Below are 19,295 nucleotides of genomic sequence, written 5' to 3'. Positions count from 1 at the left end.
TTCTCACCCCCCTCTCTCTTTCTCACCCCCCTCTCTCTCACCCCCTCTCTCTTTCTCACCCCCCTCTCTCTTTCTCACCCCCCTCTCTCTTTCTCATCCCCCTCTCTCTTTCTCACCCCCCACCCTCCCTCTCACATCCCTCTCTTTCTCGCACACCCTCCCTCTCTCCTCCACCCCTCACTCTCTTCCCTGGCCCCGTCTCCCTCTAGCACAGCGAAATCAGAATAAACACAAGTATTGTAGTTGTTGTTCAGAAGCCCTGCATCCCCAGGGTGAGTGGCGGCGAGGAGGGAAGTTTCCTTGAGTTTGTTGTTTGCGAGAGGGCGCTGTGATCTATCGCCTTGTCCCGGCTCTGGGTCGGTGGCGATCCGCTCTCCTGTGAACCTTCGCCGGCAGCTTCTGCCTCCAGTCCCCGCCACCACCGCGGTTCCATGGCTCCGGGACAAGTTAAAGAGTCGGGGAGAGTTGAGGGGAACTCGCCGCATAAAGCAAAAAAAGCCTACAAAATAATCGTAGTTTTTACTAATTAACCATATACATCAAATTAAGTTTTGAAAACAGTATTTTCTTACCTATACGGAGAAAAACTGGAAAAACACTATCAATGTTTGCTGGATTTTGGTCCTTGAAAATGGGATTTTTGGACCTTAAGTCCTTGAATTTTTTCCTGTTCCAAGTGTACGAACCCTGCAGAGCGTTCTGGACTTCAGACTGGGCGGGGGTTCACCTTCCAACAGGACGTCGACCCTAAGCACACAGCCAAGGCAACGCAGGACTGGCTTTGTGACAAGTCTGTGAATGTCCTTGAGTGGCCCAGCCAGAACCCGGACTTAAAACCGATCGAACATCTCTGGAGTAATCTGAAAGCTGTGCATCGACGCTCCCCATCCAACCTGACAGAGCTTGAGAGGATCTGCAGAGAAGAATGGGAGAAATTACCCAAATACTGATGTGCCAAGCTGGTAGCGTCATACCCAAGAAGACTTGAGGCTGTAATCACTGCCAAAGGTGCCTCAACAAAGTACTCAGTAAAGGGTCTGAATACTTATGTAAATGTGATATTTTGAGTTATTTCTTTTTAAATACTTTGCAGAAAATTCTAAATGCTTGTTTTTGCTTTATTATGGGGTATTGTCTGTAGATCGATGATAAAAAAATGAATTTAATCCATTTAAAAATAAGGCTGTAACGTAACAAAATGTGGAAAAAGTGAAGTGAAGTCTGAATATTTTCTGAATGCACTGTAAATGGGTGCTTGGTGATCTCAAAAGAGAAATTAGACAGATACATGAAGCTGAAATTAGAATTAGATGACAACATTTTAAAAATACTATTTAAAAATTATATTTGGAAGGTCATGTAGTCAAAAGTAATATTTTGTCATATTTTTCTGAAAGTTTTTTTTCGAAGTATAGTTAACTGTTGTGATTGGAGAACTTGGGTGTTGCTGCAAGATGAACTTCAGTATTGCGAAATAGTCTACTGTTTCTAACCTAGAAATAGCCAAGAGGAATTCTAACAGATTGTGTCAAAGAATCATGAAGGTATCAAGTGGCAGAAACGGATGTTGTAAGCAATAACATCTTAAATTTCTGCAGTGTTGCACTTCTTCAGACTAATAACAACACAGAACATGTTGTATTTTGAAAAGATATTTGATAGAGTAAGTGCTGTACAACCAAAAATATATATTTGAAGACTTGTGGTTGGCTGTATTTGGTTGGGACAAAATTAATTGTTCAGTAATGCATTATTAATTAGCTTTTGTTGTAAAAATTGAATGGTGGAAATCTTAAACATTTTATTCCCACTAAATCTGATGTTACAATAACATAATTTGGATTAAAGTAGAAATGACAAGCGAATGATTAGTTCTTGTTATAGTGTATTTGCAGTAATTAAATATTTTGCTACAACGTAGTCACTGCATTTGTAAGAAAAAAAATGGAGAATGAATGTGCATACTTTGCTTTTATTAAGGTCAGCAATGAATTTGCTAATGCAGTACCATAAAATTAAGATTTAAACACAAGACAACGTCATAATAATTATTAGTGTAAAATAACATAATTTGTTATACCTTGAAAGAGCCATAAATTTTAGGTGTCATACATAGTTTAAAATTTTAAATATACTTTTTTGTCAGATCTTACTGTCTGTCTGTAGCACGTACCCAAGGACAAAATGCCATTATCAGGTACTATTTATATTTTATGAAAGTATTTTTTCCTGTTTAAAACTGTATCTTTAGATGATGTTAAGATAAATTTCAGAATACGATTTTGCATTGAACAGGTACATTGACCAGGTTGGTCAATTTTACTAAAATTTAAAGTAATGCAACTAAAAAGTCTGGTAACTATTAGGACAGTGACATCAACTGTTGTTATCAATGTTTAGGCTTTTTTTTAAATACATACCATTTAGATTTTTAATGTATGATAAAGAAATTGAATTCATTCTTGGTATTCAAAGCAAAATGAAACATGTAAAGCTGTAGATCTGTCACTTGATAGCCTGAGAGAATTGGAGAAAATGTCCATTAAATATTGTTACCATACACAAAGGTAGCATTTTACAGTACCAGACTGATGAGTACAAAATCTGCTGTTAAGTTAACAGTTACTTTATCGATGTCTTTCAGCCATTACAAAATAGTAATTTTACATTAGGAGTGAAAGCTGAAATGTAAACTTGTGGTAAAATGCAATATAGTGTTGGGATTAATTAGAACAGAGTACAGACGTGCTAATTTAATTTTTAAATTCAAAGATGAACCTTTTATATATCAATCACAAGTTCCTATATCCATATTTGTAGCAAGAAACAATATATCCCACTAAGTTACCTACCACTGATTATTTTTGAGATTGTCTAGAATGTTTAATTGTCATATACAATACAATACAATATATCTTTATTGTCATTGTACCCAGGGGTACAACGAGATTGGGAATGCGCCTCCCATACGATGCACTAATTTAGGTAATTTAGACAGCAGCAACCCAACGAAACGAACAGTTGTAACAGTTTTGGACAGGGTAAAGTGCAAGTTGATCTATGCGTTGTGGCCATCCGGCTCAGCAGGACCGGTTCATAGCAGCTATGGCCCTGGGGATGAAGCTGTTCCTGAGTCTGGAGGTGCGGGCATAGAAGGCCTTGTATCGTCTGCCCGATGGAAGGAGTTCGAACAGACTGTTGCAGGGGTGTGAAGAGTCTTTGTGGATGCTGGTGGCTTTTCTGAGGCATCGTGTGTTGTAGATGCCCTCCAAGTCTGGTAGCTGTGTTCCGATGGCCCTCTGAGCTCTATGGACTACCCGCTGTAGAGCTTTCCTTTCTGCCTCCGTGCAGCTGAGGTACCACACAGGGATTCCATGCGTTAGGATGCTCTCTATGGTGCAGCGGTAGAAGGTCGTCAGCAGCTGTTGGGGTAGACCAGACTTTTTCAGTGTTCTTAAGTAGAACAGTCTTTGTTGTGCCTTCTTGACCAGCGCAGCAGTGTTATTGGACCATGTTAGGTCCTCCGAAATGTGAGTGCCCAGAAACTTGAAGCTGGACACTCTCTCCACACTGACCCCATTGATAGAGATCGGGGCATATTCCCCGTTATGTGACCTACGGAAGTTGATGATCAGCTCCTTGGTCTTGGTGGTATTTAGGGACAGGTTGTTATCCGAGCACCAGTCCGCCAGGTTCTGCACCTCCGCTCTATAGTTTGTTTCATCCCCGTTGGTGATCAGCCCGATCACCGTTGTGTCATCTGCAAACTTGACAATGGTGTTGGTGTCGAATGCAGGAACACAGTCGTGTGTGAAGAGGGAGTAGAGCATGGGGCTCAGAACACAGCCCTGTGGTGTGCCGGTACTCAGGGTGATAGTGGAGGACAGGTGCGGGCCCATTCTCACTGCCTGCGGTCGTTCCAGCAGGAAGTCCAGGATCCAGTCACATAATGACGAGCTAAGGCCTAGCTGGTGGAGTTTGGTGATGAGCTTGGTGGGGATGACCGTGTTGAAGGCGGAGCTATAGTCTATGAATAGCATCCTCACGTACGTGCCCTGTCTCTCTAGGTGAGTCAGGACAGTGTGAAGAGCCAGAGAGATGGCGTCCTCTGTAGATCTATTTGCCCTGTATGCAAATTGATGTGGGTCCAGTGAGTCAGGGATGCTGGATTTGATGTGTGAGAGGACTAGCCTCTCAAAGCACTTCATGACAATCGGCGTTAGGGCAACCGGGCGGTAGTCGTTCAGGTTGGAGATCTTTGCTTTTTTCGGCACCGGAACTATGATAGCCGACTTCAGGCACTTGGGGACTGTAGCCAGAGATAATGACAGGTTAAAGATCCTGGTGAATACCTCAGCCAGCTGTTCAGCACAGTCCTTCAGTACCCTTCCTTGAACACCATCCGGTCCTGCAGCCTTGCGTGGGTTGACCCTTTGCAGAGCGCGTTGTACCTCCTGTGTGCTCAGTTGCAAGACCTGTCCCACCGCCTCGGCTGGGGTTCTTTCACTCAAGGTGGTTTTGCCAGTTTCAAAGCGGGCAAAGAAGGTGTTAAGCTCGTTGGTCAATGCCATATCGCTGTGGGGGCAGGCAGGGCTGCTCTTGTAGCCAGTGATGTCCCTGACACCCTGCCACATGCTTCTGGTGTCCGTGGTGTTGAAGTGGTCTTCCACCCGTTGCCTATGGGTGTCTTTGGCCCTTTTAATACCTTTGCTTAGGTGTGATCTGGCAACACTGTATGCTGAAGTGTCACCAGATTTAAAGGCATTGTTGCGTGCCCTCAGCAGGTTCTGTACCTCCTTGTTCATCCAGGGTTTCCGGTTTGGGAACATCTTTATCACCTTGTCCTCCGTGACATTTTCCACACAGCAGTTGATGTAGGAGAGCACAGTGGATGCGTATTCCTCCAAGTCTACCTCTATCTCTGAACCGTAGGTGGCCTGTTGTGCAAACAGGTCCCAGTCGGTGCGATCAAAGCAGTCCTGGAGTTGTAGGGTGGCATTCTCGGGCCATATTTTGACCGTCTTTATTGTGGGTTTGGTCTTGCGGATGAGGGGTTTGTATGCGGGCAGTAGAAACAGTGAGAGGTGATCGGATTGTCCCAGGGGTGGGCAGGGGAGAGCTCTGTAGGCGTCCTTTACATTGGTGTACACCTTGTCCAGTGTGTTTGAGCCCCTGGTAGGGCACTGCACATGCTGATGGAATTTGTGGAGCGAGGCTCGTAGGTCGACCTGATTGAAGTCCCCTGCAACAATGAAGGCACCGTTGGGGTGGGCATCCTGCTGCTTACTGATGGCCGAGTGCAGCTGTGCTAATGCTAGGTTAGCATTAGCCTGTGGGGGAATGTATACGGCCATGATGATGACCACCGTAAACTCCCGCGGCAGATAGAACGGCCTACATTTGAGCAGTAAGTACTCCAGGTCTAGGGAGCAGTAGCTCTCTATTGCAGTGTGGTTGGTGCACCAGTCATTGTTAATGTAGATGCAGAGCCCACCGCCCTTGCTCTTACCGGAGTCCTTTGTTCTATCAGCACGATGTAGTGAGCGGTTTGTTAGCTCCACAGCCCCGTCGGGGACCAGTGCGTTGAGCCACGTCTCCGTGAAGATCAGCGCGCAGCAGTTTTTCAAGGATCGCTGGGTGTTGATCCACAGCCTTACCTCATCCAGCTTGTTGGAGAGTGACCGGACATTGGCGAGAAAGATGCTTGGTAAGGATGGTCTTTGTGGGGCCCTCCTTAGCCTGGCCTGCACCCCCGCTCTCCGACCACGTTTTTGCTTCCTCTCCCTGCGCTGGCTCCGTCTCCAACTCCCCGGTGTGGTGGTCCAGGGGCCTGTTCTACCGAGCTCCGTTGGGACTTTGGTGAGGGTTTTGTGGTACTCACCAGCCAGTCTCTCGCAATCGTGTCCGATGTTGAGCAGCTCCATGCGGCTCCATGTGCGATCCGCCTTCCGGGAGCTGCGGTGCCTTGGGGGACACGCTGCTGCTGCCCTTGGACCTGAACCTGCTGCTGCTGCCGTTGGGCCTGCTGCTGTTGGACCTGGACCTGCTGCTGCCGTTGGGCCCGCTGCTGTTGGACCTGGACCTGCTGCTGCCGTTGGACCTGGACCTGCTGCTGCCGTTGGGCCTGGACCTGCTGCTGCCGTTGGACCTGGACCTGCCGCTGCCGTTGGACCTGGACCTGCCGCTGCCGTTGGACCTGGACCTGCCGCTGCCGTTGGACCTGGACCTGCCGCTGCCGTTGGACCTGGACCTGCCGCTGCCGTTGGACCTGGACCTGCCGCTGCCGTTGGACCTGGACCTGCCGCTGCCGTTGGACCTGGACCTGCCGCTGCCGTTGGACCTGGACCTGCCGCTGCCGTTGGACCTGGACCTGCCGCTGCCGTTGGACCTGGACCTGCCGCTGCCGTTGGACCTGGACCTGCCGCTGCCGTTGGACCTGGACCTGCCGCTGCCGTTGGACCTGGACCTGCTGCTGCCGTTGGGCCTGCTGCTGCCGTTGGGCCTGCTGCTGCCGTTGGACCTGGACCTGCTGCCGTTGGGCCTGCTGCTGCCGTTGGGCCTGCTGCTGCCGTTGGGCCTGCTGCTGCCGTTGGGCCTGCTGCTGCCGTTGGGCCTGCTGCTGCCGTTGGGCCTGCTGCTGCCGTTGGACCTGGACCTGCTGCCGTTGGGCCTGCTGCTGCCGTTGGGCCTGCTGCTGCCGTTGGGCCTGCTGCTGCCGTTGGGCCTGCTGCTGCCGTTGGACCTGGACCTGCTGCCGTTGGGCCTGCTGCTGCCGTTGGGCCTGGACCTGCTGCCGCTGCCGTTGGACCTGCCGCTGCCGTTGGACCTGCCGCTGCCGTTGGACCTGGACCTGCCGCTGCCGTTGGACCTGCCGCTGCCGTTGGACCTGGACCTGCCGCTGCCGTTGGACCTGGACCTGCCGTTGGACTTGGACCTGCCGCTGCCGTTGGACCTGGACCTGCCGCTGCCGTTGGATTTGGACCTGCCGCTGCCGTTGGGTCTGTACTGACCGCCACGGGCTTCAACTGGATTCCGGTGCAGGTAGGGTTTTTCCCCCCGCTACTGGGCTGCTCCATGCGTGGTTTGCAGCGCTTTGAAGAGCGCGATGTTGCTGTGTGAGGACGTGCTGTCGCCCTGGAATTCTTCGTGGTGAAGGTAAGTACGTTGCGTTTTCTGGTTACACTTTTTCCTGTTTTCTCGCAGCCGCGTTTGGTGCTGGGCTGCTCCGGATTGCATCGAATGTGGGAGCGCAAAGCCGCTGCGTCTGGACGCGCCGCCATCTTGAACATATGTACCGACAATGGAACAATGAAATGCTCACACTGCAGTTTAAAAGGCCTATGAATGCAATAACACAGATAAATGTAAGAATCAAAAATTAAATAAATTAATAACCGTAATAGTAGGTAACCATAATAGTGTAAAAATGAAGTCCGTAGTGCAACCAACCATGCAATCCATAGAAAATAGTATTCAAGAGCATGATTGTTGCTCGGAAGAATCAGTTGTTGAACCTGGTGGTCATATTTTTCATGCTCCTGTACCACCTTCCTGCTGGTAGATGCCCCATAAGTGCATGGCTGGGGGGGGGGGGTCCATTGATGATATTGACTGCCATTTTGAGGCATTGCTTCAAAGATCCCTTTGATGGTGAGGAGGTCACAATGTATAATGGTCCAGGCATGTCCCCACTCTCTGTAGTCTCCATTCCGAGGCATTCGACCTGTCGAACCATGATGCAATCAGTCAGTATGTTCTCTGCCATAGAGGTTTGATGGAATATTTGCTGACATGATTTTTGTGAAAATAAAAACAACGGACTTTCTGCAGACCTCTGACAAAAAATGCTGCAGAAAAGGCAGAAACCAGGGGTGGAGCTCAGCAACATGTGATTTAGCTATTGGCTTCTACTTTTGCAGTGAGAAAATCATTGGTTTATACAACTAAAATCTGAACCCTTGTGCATACTAAATCAGGTGTGAATATGTATTGTTTCCTTTAATGATGCAATTATCTAATAATTATTCGCCTTATTTTGAAATTCTCATGTTTGCGGAAGGAAACCACTTAAATTTGGTTACATTTTAATTATGTAAAAATGTTAAATATAAAAATTATATTAAACATTTCCCAAAATTAGCAATATTTTGCAGACCTATGTGAAACCGGTTACGTCAATAGACAATAGGTGCAGGAGTAGGCCATTCGGCCCTTTGAGCCAGCACCGCCATTCAATGTGCTCATGGCTGATCATTCTCAATCAGTACCCCGTTCCTGCCTTCTCCCCGTATCCCCTGACTCCGCTATCCTTAAGAGCTCTATCTAGCTCTCTCTTGAATGCATTCAGAGAATTGGCCTCCACTGCCTTCTGAGGCAAAGAATTCCACAGATTCACAACTCTCTGGCTGGAAAGGTTTTTCCTCATCGCCGTTCTAAATGGCCTACCACTTATTCTTAAACTGTGGCCCCTTGTTCTGGACTCCCCCAGCATTGGGAACATGTTTCCTGCCTCTAACATGTCCAACCCCTTAATAATCTTATACGTTTCGATAAGATCCCCTCTCATCCCTCTAAATTCCAGTGTATACATGCCTAGTCACTCTAGTCTTTCAACATATGACAGTCCTGCCATTCCGGGTATTAACCTAGTAAACCTACGCTGCATGCCCTTAATAGCAAGAATATCCTTCCTCAAATTTGGAGACCAAAACTGCACGCAGTACTCCAGGTGCGGTCTCACTAGGGCCCTGTCATGGTGTATACAAGGAAAACTTGCAGTCATGGTTCTCTTTTGAGGTTCTAGTTTAGGTACATTAACATAGGCCATTTTACTGAAATTAACTTGTGCCACAGTAATTGTAATACTGTATTTTCAATTATATTTTGTACAATTCTGTGTTTTACCTATATTTGCTGATTTCTCTCAAAATGTTACAGCCCAAGACACGCAGTAATAATTAGAACCCATCACTGGGAATATTTACCAACGGCTTTTGTGATATAGTGGTCATCAATATCTCTATTTTGAGGTGTTTTCAAGTTCTCCATTTGGAGATACCCCAGAAAAATTATGATGAGGCTTATCCAAACTTTTGAATGGCAGACAACATTTACACTGCAAATGAATAGTTTTTTAGTTTTGGAGGTACAGCATGGAAACAGGCTCTTCAGCCCACCGAGTCCATGCCGACCATTAATCACCGATACACTCGTTCTGTGGTATCTCAATTTTGCATCCTGCATACTTGGGGCAATTTACAGAACCCAATTAACCTACAAACCTGAACATCTTTGGAATGTGGGAGGAAACCCACATGGTCACATTGAGAATGTACGTACTCTGCACAGGCAGCAGTGCTACAATGACAAAATGTTGTTCTTTTGGTCTCCAAAGATTATCTAATACTAAGTCTACCCATTAATTTGCTTGTCACTTACCAATTCCAATGATGAAAGCAGAAGCTAGAAATGGCTGTAAAATAAAACGTGGTTGATGTAGGAACTGATCTATGGAGAGATATGGTGTTTTACTGTTGGTGAGTTTGAGTCAACAGTAGGGGAACTCCTGAGATGAGGACATGGGTAGATTGTGAAGAAGACGCATGGAGATTAAGGTAAAAGCATGAATTAAGCTGAATTGATCAAACAATCAAAGATATAGTAAAGATATAATCTCAACCCGAAACATCACCCGTTCCAACTCTCCAGAGATGCTGCCTATCCCGTTGAGTTACTCCAGCATTTTGTGTCTACCTTTGATTTAAACTAGTATCTGCAGTTCTTTCCTACACATAATAAACTGAGTTTGATTTGTTTGTGGATACACTGTATTTAGCGACAAGCCTAAGTAATTTGTCGCTCCTTAGCTGTTAATTCTGGTTCTTTTACCCTCAGTCTGGTTCAATAATAATTGATTCGAATACACTGGTTGAGCAACAGATTTATTACCGTGGGACTTTTACTCCCAAAATATTTCTCCAAACCAGAGTGTCTGGTAAGTTTTTCAGCAGAGTCCAAAGCAGCTTATCCCAAGATTGATTGTTTTTTATACAGAGTTGAAAAGGGGTGGCACAGTTAATTACTTAACAGCCATTTTCAATACATGTCCATATAATGCTTTGTTCCTACAAGGAGTCATTCCTTACATCAACAGTTTTGCGCTATTTCTGCAGCTTCCGCAGGGTTTTACTTCTAAGCTGTTAAAGACAACATTCCATTCCAACTAAACAAACACTATAAGCAAGGCATCCATTTTACTGCTGAAAACCACAGCAGGGCATCCATTTTATAGCCCCATAGCATTCCTAATCCTATATACTCTCATAGTTTCCTTGCTGAATAGTGCATATTTGTTGAAATCTTTTTCTGGCATTTTATTCATTTTCTTCCCAATCGGGATTTTTAGACGTGTTTTACACCTCCAATGGCACATGGCCTCTTTAAAAGCCTGTACCTTCATTTGCAAAGTGCATATAATAATGTTGTATTTTTCTTTTGAAAATAATAGTAGCCAAAAAATAAAACTACATCATCATAGATGGCATTGAGTCACACAGTGATCCAGTGTGGAAACACGCCCAACTTGCCCACATTGGCCAACTTTTCGCAGCTACAATTGTCCCATCTGCAATGAAAAGCAGTCATGCAGGAGTTGAACTGTTCGGCTCAAAGGTATTTCCGAACACCAGACTTTCAAATCAATAGGAATATTTCTTAACCATCCATCCTCTGCAGGTTTGTGGAAGGACCATGGTGTGGTCATGGTCGTGTCAGACAGCATGAAAACAGGGCATTCAACTTGTCCATGGCGATCAAAATGCCTCATCCAAGATAGCTGCATTTGCACATGCCTGGCTTGTATTCCTCAACCTTTCCTATCCATATACTTCTCCAAATATCTTTTAAATGCTGTTATTGTACCTGCTTGAACTACATCATCTGACAGCTTTTTCTATGTACTCGCAATCCTCTGAAAATTTTGCCTTTCAGGTTCCTACTAAATCTTTCCCCTCTCACCTTAAACCTATGCGGTCCATTTGATTTCCTCTACACTGAGGAAAAAGACCCTGTATATTCAACCGATCTATACCCCTCATGATTTTCTACAAATCTTAAGATCACCTCCAGCCTTGTACGTTCCAAGGAATAAAGCCCTAGCTGCCCAACCTCTCCCTATAGCCAGGACTTCGAGTCCTGACAATATCCTCGCAAATCTGCACTCTTTCCAGTTTAATGACATCTTTCCTTAACTGACCAAAACTTAACCCCCCACCTCACCGAGTTTCAGGTCCGCCATGACGTCGAGCTTTTCTTCCGTTGCCTCCACCTCTGTACCATTTTCTATGGGAAGGAGTCCTCACCACCCAGTAATGATCCCTTGTCCCATCTCCACTACCCCCCTCTTGGACTCCCCAAACGGCCTTCTATCCTCTTTAGATCTCTTCATTTCTAACTGCTGATGTGACATCAATCGTCTCAAAGTTTCCACTCCCTTCACCTATCTAACCTCCCTCCCTCTTAACGTATAGCCCTCCGCTCACTCTCCAGCAACCTCAACATTATCATCAAACCCACCGACAAGGGAGGTGCCGTGGTAGTCTGGCGAGCTGACCTCTAATGCACTGAGGCCAGGTGCCAGCTCTGACACCTCCTCCTACTTATCCTTGGACCATGACCCCACAGATACACACCAGGCCATAATCTCACAGACCATTTCAGCCATAGCCAACAACCTAATCATTTCCCAGCCCCGCTCAGCCCGATTTTACCTTCTCCCCAAAATCCATATACACAACTGCCCCGGCAGACCCATTGTTTCTGGCTTCTCCTGTCCCACTGAAATGATTCCCACGTATCTCGACTCCATCCTATCCCCCCGGTCCAATCTCTCCAGAGCTATGTACAAGATACCTCACACGTCCTTCGTCTCTTTAATGGCTTCCACTTTCAGAGCCCCCACTCCCTCATTTTTACTATGTACATTCAGTCACTGTACACCTCCATCCTCCCACCAGTAAAGCCTTAAAGCCCTCCGTTTCTTCCTCAACCGCAGAACCAGCGAATTTCCCTCTACTAACACTCTCCTCCGCCTAGCGGAGCTGGTCCTCGCCCTTAACAACTTCTCCTTCGACTCCTCACGCTTCTTCCAAATCAAAGGCGTAGCTATGCGCCCCAGCAATGCCTGCCTCTTTGTAGGTATGTTGAACAATCCCTGTTCCAGGCCTACACTGGCCCTATTCCCGAACTCTATCTCCGCTGCATTGACGACTGCATGGGTGCTACCTCCTGCACCCATGCAAAACTTCACCACCAATTTCCATCCTGCACTCATATTCATTTGGACCATCTCTGTCGCCTCCCTCACCTTTCTTGATCTCACCATCTCCATCAAAGGAGATAGACTATTGACTGCCTTCTATTACAAATCCATTGACTCCCACAACTATCTCGACAACACTTCTTCCGACCATGCTTCCTGCAAAGACTATCCCCTACTCCCAATTCCTCCCTTTACGTTGCATCTGCGCCCAAAATGAGGTGTTCCATACCAGGACACCTGAGATATCCTCATTCTTAAGGGAACTGGGGGTTCCCCTCTTCCATCTTAGATGAGGCCCTCACATGTTTCCCCTCGATACCCCGCAGCTCCGCTCTTGCTTCCACACCCCCTCCCCCCCCCCCCCAGTCGCAACAGGGACAGAGTCCCCCTAAATCTTATCTTTCACCCCATCAGCCGTCACATACAACACATAATCCTCCAACATTTTTGCCATCTTCAACGGGATCCCACCACTAGTCACATCTTCCCATCTCCACCCCTTTCCGCCTTCCACAGAGACAGTTCCCTCCTCAACTCCCTGGTTACCTCATCCCTTCCCACTCAATCCACCCCTTCCCCAGGTACCTTTCCCTGCAACCTGTCCCTATACCTCCTCCCTCGAATCTGTCCAGGGACCCTGATAATCCTTTCAGGTTAGGCAGAGGTTCACTTGCACCTGCTCCAACCTCATCTACTGTATCTGTTGTTCAAGCTGTATACTCTTATACATCAGCGAGACCAAATGTAGACAGGGCGATCGTTTCGCTGAACATCTTCGCTCTGTCTGCCTGGACCTACCTGATTTCTCGGTTGCCAAACACTTTAATTCCCCTTCCCACACTGACCTTTCTGTCACTAGGCCTCCTCCATTGTCAGAGTGAGGCCAAATGTAAATTGGAGGTACACTTGGAGGTACTCATGTTTCACTTGGGCAGCACGAAATCTATTGATATGATTATTGATTTCTCTAACTTCAAGTAACCCTTGCATTCCTTCTACATCCCTCCCATACCCCAATCGCTCCAGCTTCTCATTCTCACCTAGAAAACAGCTAACAATGGCCTGTTTCCTTTATTATCGTTACTTCTTTGCATATCTTTCATTCGTGTGTTCTATATCTCTCCACATCGTCTATATCTCTCGTTTTCCTCTCCCCCGACTCTCAATCTGAAGGGTTTCGCCCTGAAACATCATCTATTCGTTCTCTCCAGAGATCCTGCCTGTCCTGCTGAATTTCTTCAGCACTTTGTGGTTTAAACCAGCATCTGCAGTTCCTTGCTGCACATAATACTCCAAGTGCAGCCTCACCACTATCTTGTACAACGAACAATATTACAACGTCTTTATTCAATTCCCTGACCGAAGCCCAGCGTGCCTAAAGCTTTCTTCGCCAACCTATCTACCTCCAATGCAACTTTCAGGGAACTGTGAAGAGTCATATAGCACAGAAACTGGACCTGCAACCCAACTTCTCCATGCCTACCATGGTATCCCATCTAAACTGGACCCAGTTGTCCGCATTTGGGTCATATCTCTCAAAACAGTGCACCTCTGTTTTAAATGTTATTGTACCTGTTTCAAAAATTTTGTTTGGTTGTTTGTTCCATCTACCCATCACCCTCTATGTGGAAAACGTTGTCCCTCTGGTTCCTATTAGTTCTTTGTCCTCTTACCTTTTTCCTCTGACTTCTTGTTCTTGATTCCCCAAACATGAATTAAGTCTGTGCATTCCCTATCTAATCCCCTCATGACTTTATATACCTATTATTCAGATCGCCCCTCAGCCTTGTACTCCAAGGAATAAAATCGTATCCTGCCCAACCGCTCCCTCTTGCTCAGGCCCTTGAGTTCTGGCAATGTCCTTGGGGAAATTTCAAATCCCCTACAATTACGACTCTATTGGTCTTGCAGATGTCTGCAATTTCCCGGCATACTTTTTCTGCCCATTCCTGTTGACTATTTGTACTGTAGTACAATCCCAGTAAGGTGATCATTCCTTTATTTATTTTTCAACTCCATATAGCCTCATTGGCCACTGCTTCAGTAATATCATCATGGATTACTGAAGCAACTCCATCTCCTCTTTTACTCCCACCTGTATTGACTATAGCCTGGAGCTCGCAGTCCCTTCCCTCCCTCAGCCAGATTTCCATAATGGCCATAAAATCTGAATCCCTGCCCCTTGTACCCACACTTCGGCCACACATTCATCTGTCTTGTCTTCCTATTGTTACCCTCATTGGCATGTGATGCTGACAATAATCTGGAGGTTGACACAAAATGCTGGAGTAACTCAGCGGGTCAGGCAGCATCTCAGGAGAGAAGGAATGGGTGACCTTTCGGGTCGAGACTCATCTTCAGACTGATGTCAGGGGAGGGGGTGGGTCTGAAGAAGGGTCTCGAACCTGACCAGTCTGAAGAAGGGTCTCAACCCCCCTCCCCTGACATCAGTCTGAAGAAGGGTCTCAACCCCCCTCCCCTGACATCAGTCTGAAGAAGGATCTCGGAGAAGTGCCCTCAAGGTCCTGCTTTTTAACCTTTACCTATGTTCACCCTGCAGGACTTCATCCCTTTTCCGACCTATGTCATTGTGCCAATGTGCACAACAATATTTAATATTTAATTTAGAGCTACAGCGTGGAAATAGGCCCTTTGGCCCACTGAGTCTCCACTGATCAGTGATTATCCACACACTAGTTATCTCCTACACACTAGGGACAATTTACAGAAGCCAATTAACCTCTTAACTTTATCTGCCAGATAAAAAGCTACTCCACTTTTTCTGGGGGAAAGGCCACAAGGGATTCCTGCACTCTCAGCCTGCTCCCTTTACCCTTCCTTGTAGTCACCCATCTACACTCTGCATGCACCTTAAGTGTGATTACCTCACTATACCTATAAAATTTTCTAGGCAATCCTGACGTCATCCAACAGCAAATCCAGTTCCCTTATGCAGTTGGCCAGGAGATGCAGATGGATGCACTTCCCACAGGTGTCCTCAGGGACACTTGAAGTTTCCTTGACTTCCCACATCACACATATGCCCTAACTGCCATCCCAACTGCACCAAGACCAAAAAAAGAATTTAAAAAATGAAACTTCCCTTACCTTGCCATTGTCCTCTTCTCAACCTTTGCTGAAGCCTCACTAGCCAAAGGCTCAGCACTTACGCTCACATGCATCACATCGGTCACTCAACTGACCCTGAATCGCGCCTCGCGCGCCTTCCTTTTATACACTACACGAGCAGTCACTTCCAGACTGCCCCCCTCACCTGTGTCTGCTTATTACCCGTCAGACTTTGTTCTACCACCTTTCTTTTCCAGCTTTCCTTCCTCCCCCTGCAATTAGTCTGAAGAAGGTCCCGACCAAAACGTCACCTATCCATGTTCTCCAGTGATTCTTCCAGACCCGCTCTGTTACTTTACTCCAGTAATACGTGTCTTTTAAAAAAATATTGATTAGGACTTGCTGTATTTGGATGCAGACTGCTTTATTTTCTGAGGAGTCATGAATGGTGCTGAACATTGACATAGGACACATGAACACAGGACTGTCCAGAGGAACTCTTGCAGAAATGTCCTGTGGATGATTGACCTCCACCCACCATGACCTTCCTTTGTGCTGGTATGATTTCCAATCAACAGAAGGTTTTCTTTCTGATTCCCATTGACTTCAGTTTAGCCAGTGTTTGTTGACGCCACACTCATTCAAATCTGCCTTAATATCAGAGCCAATTACTCTTGTTTAACCTCTGGAGTTCAGCTCTTTTGGCCTTGTTCCAAGTCAATATTGAGGTCAAGAACTGACAGACTATGGCAGTATCCAACCTGAACTTCTTGATAACTCTAACTTTAATGTTATTAGACATTGTCAGATACCTTTTAAATAACCTAATTTTATGTAACCATCAGTTTTGATTTTGTGGCACATAAATATTATAGAAGATGCAGTAACACATTTATTCATTGCCCAATATGCTTCCCCACAAATAATTATCTATGTTTGCTGCCTTGACACAGTTATTATTCATGTGATGAATTGGTGAGAAACCGTAAATGTAATTTCTTTCTTTCCAAACCAAGTTGAAAAATTGCCGGTGCAGCTAGTGTTTTGTTTTTGCATATTTTTCCCACTGAAAACACAACGCTTCATTCACTTTGAGTGGTTGGTTTACTACCATGCTGAAACTTTGCTTTGAAAGTCTATAACAGTCTTTTGAATAGGATACTGATGTTTTTTTAACTTCACTGACATATTAGTGATGCTGAAAAATATTTTGTTTACTTGCAGCATTGAATTATCAAAAATAAAATTAATTGTATGGTGGCATTTGCGACATTGTTCTCAATAGGCTGATGTGTTGTTACTTGACTCGAACAATTACATTAGAACATAAGTAATACAAATAGAGGAGTAGGTTTTCTGCTCTACCATTTAAGATGGCTGATATGCTTGTAATCTCAATTGTTGGTTCGTCTTCCTGCAATAACCTCTCCATCCCCTCATTTGTGATGAATCTAATTACCTCTGCCTCAAAAATAGTTAGTCTGCTTCCAACATCATTGAGGAAGAGTTCAAAGAATTATGACTGAGGAAAAAAAGCACCTCGTCTGTCTTAAAGAGCCAAACGTCTTTATTTTTAAACAGTGAGCTTTATAGTTTTATATTTTTCTACAATAGGAAACACCCACACGGCATGGCAACAGGCCCTTCGGCCCAGCTCATTCAAGATCCCCCATCTAAGATAGTTCCATTTGTTTGATATTCCTCAAAACTCTCCTATCCATGTGCCTGTACTTGAGCCTATCAAATGTTGTTATTGTTTCAAAACTTTGACTTTGAAAAACTTAAACACTATTGAAATATCTATCAAAGATAGACACAAAAAGCTGGAGTAACTCAGCAGGTCAGACAGCATCTCTGGAGAAAAGAATTAGGAAACGTTTCGGGTTGAGACCCTTCTTCAGCATACCTATCAATCACCCAGCACTTTTCACTCTTCCTCATCCCTATTTCACCTGTTTTGTTCCAGAGAAGGTATACCAATATTGAGTCTCCCGTACTGAAACCATTTAAATCCTGTTATCTGGACTATACTTTATTTGTAGCTTTAACAACCTTTCTGGAAGTACTTATTTTAAGAGGGAATTAAGTTTTTAAAAATGCATTGTTTCTGGTACCCATTTCCAGCAATTCAGAGTAATTGCCCATCGTGCCATAGTAATTGAATTACTCGACTATATCCAGAGACGTTGAATTCAAAACATACATTTTCAGCTGGGGAATTTAAATTCGGTTGATTTATATAATATAATCTGAAATAAAATGCTGGTGTCAGGAATGGTGACGCAGAAAGCTACCTGATTGTTCTACCACATGTGCTCCAGGAAATAAAATTTACCATCTCATCTGATCAGGCCTGTGACTTTGGGCACCACCAATGTTATTGACTCTTAAATATACTCCCAAATAACTAAGCAAACCACTGAGTTTTCAGAGCAGCCAGTAACTATGTGAGTGAAAAAAATAGTTAGAATTAAAAAGTTATTTGTGACTTTTACCAATTTATGTTTAATTCATCCTTTTGTGGAATAAATAAAGGGTGATTAACTGTAAAAAGTATTTATGCTCTCAATATCTATTGATACCACTCAAAAGAACAAAGTAAGGGGATGGCATTTGTTTGTTTATTTGCCATTCTTCCCCAATTCTGGTTAAACGATATTTTGTGAAATAATTCAATGTTAAGTGTTGTTAGTTGCATTTTTCTACAAGATGGCTGAGTAGTATGCACTATCTTTAAAATTCCACAAGATGGCAGAATTTGTCTGCTTAAGAGATTTTTAGTCAGATGGAATACCATGAATGCCAAATCTTTATTTGTTAATATATTCCAACATGTACATTTTTAAAAATGAGCTGTGAAGTTTTCTTTTTCTTTTTAGACAAGACAATAATGTAGACTCCACATCTTCCTATAAAGATCACAAGGACCAAGAAACACCTGAATTGACAAAGGGTATGTTATGTTTTCTGCTTTTATTTTTTATTAAATTGGCATAAGAGTGCTGCAGCTTGTTTTTAAAAACTTTAAAACGTGTGTGTATTCTTTTTTAATTGTCAAGCTGATTTAAGTTAACATATTTGGCTAATTGTGAGGTCATGTTTTGGTTTTTTTTCTAAAGTTTGACATTATTTCCTTAGTTTTTCTTCTATCAAATGGATTTCATCCAGTAAGTATAGTAGATATTTAGTAGAATTAATAGAAAAAGTCAAATTTGGGATGAGACACAACTGATTGGAATTCTTAATGAATTAATATTCAAATGATAAAGGTTTCTGGCTTCACCATTGCAGGAACTGAAATGATCATAAGAGGGTGCTATCTTACAGTCATTTGCATAGAGTTATAACCTCAGTTTTAAACTGTAACTTAAAGAACTGTGGCAAATTAAACAATTTTGCACTATTTAATCATGTACAAAAATAATGAAATCTATTTTCCTGTGCACATTTAAGTAGGAGTGGAAATTCTATCTTGTATTGTGAAACCTAAATGGACTCCAGGTAGAAAAATGTTGGTCTCTTTAAATTTGTTTGTCAATTATACACTGATATTTTCGAACTCTAAATTAAAAAAACCCAATCTAGATTAATTTTCACTCCTTTTCACACCTACAAGAGTCCTTCCACAATTGGAGATGATGCTGCTTCAAACTGATGGAAATGCATGAAACGTTGAAGATTCCAATCCCCTATTGCTGCACCTCATTTTGTGTTATCAGCAGATAGATAGATATGGTACTGAAGAGATTAACAGAAACAAATGGATGTTGAGATGAGCATGGATGGCAATTTACTGAACACGATAACAATGAAGGGCGGAGAGAATGGAATGTAAACGAGAACAGGTTTGAATGAGGCAAAAAAGAGTGTCAGCTTGTCTCGGAAGGTGAAATATGTCATTAGCCTA

At 44.4% G+C, this 19,295-nt stretch overlaps 1 protein-coding gene across 6 annotated transcripts in view; it reads left to right on the top strand.

Moving 5' to 3' along the window:
* The window catches only part of caap1 (caspase activity and apoptosis inhibitor 1), a 44,012-nt gene that overhangs the window by 15,955 nt on the left and 8,762 nt on the right, over nt 1-19,295 (top strand). For 4 of the 6 annotated variants that reach the window (XM_078396059.1, XM_078396054.1, XM_078396053.1 and 1 more), the window contains exons 5-6: nt 2,147-2,197; nt 18,268-18,341. In XM_078396059.1, coding sequence (XP_078252185.1) covers nt 2,147-2,197; nt 18,268-18,341 — 125 coding nt within the window. The remainder of the gene's footprint in view (nt 1-2,146; nt 2,198-18,267; nt 18,342-19,295) is intronic. The other 2 variants (XM_078396056.1, XM_078396055.1) reach the window with 1 other exon arrangement.

Source organism: Rhinoraja longicauda, chromosome 3, assembly GCF_053455715.1.
Source record: "Rhinoraja longicauda isolate Sanriku21f chromosome 3, sRhiLon1.1, whole genome shotgun sequence".
In the NCBI taxonomy this organism is placed as follows: Eukaryota; Metazoa; Chordata; class Chondrichthyes; order Rajiformes; family Arhynchobatidae; genus Rhinoraja; species Rhinoraja longicauda.
This window is presented reverse-complemented; position numbering and strand designations above follow the sequence as displayed.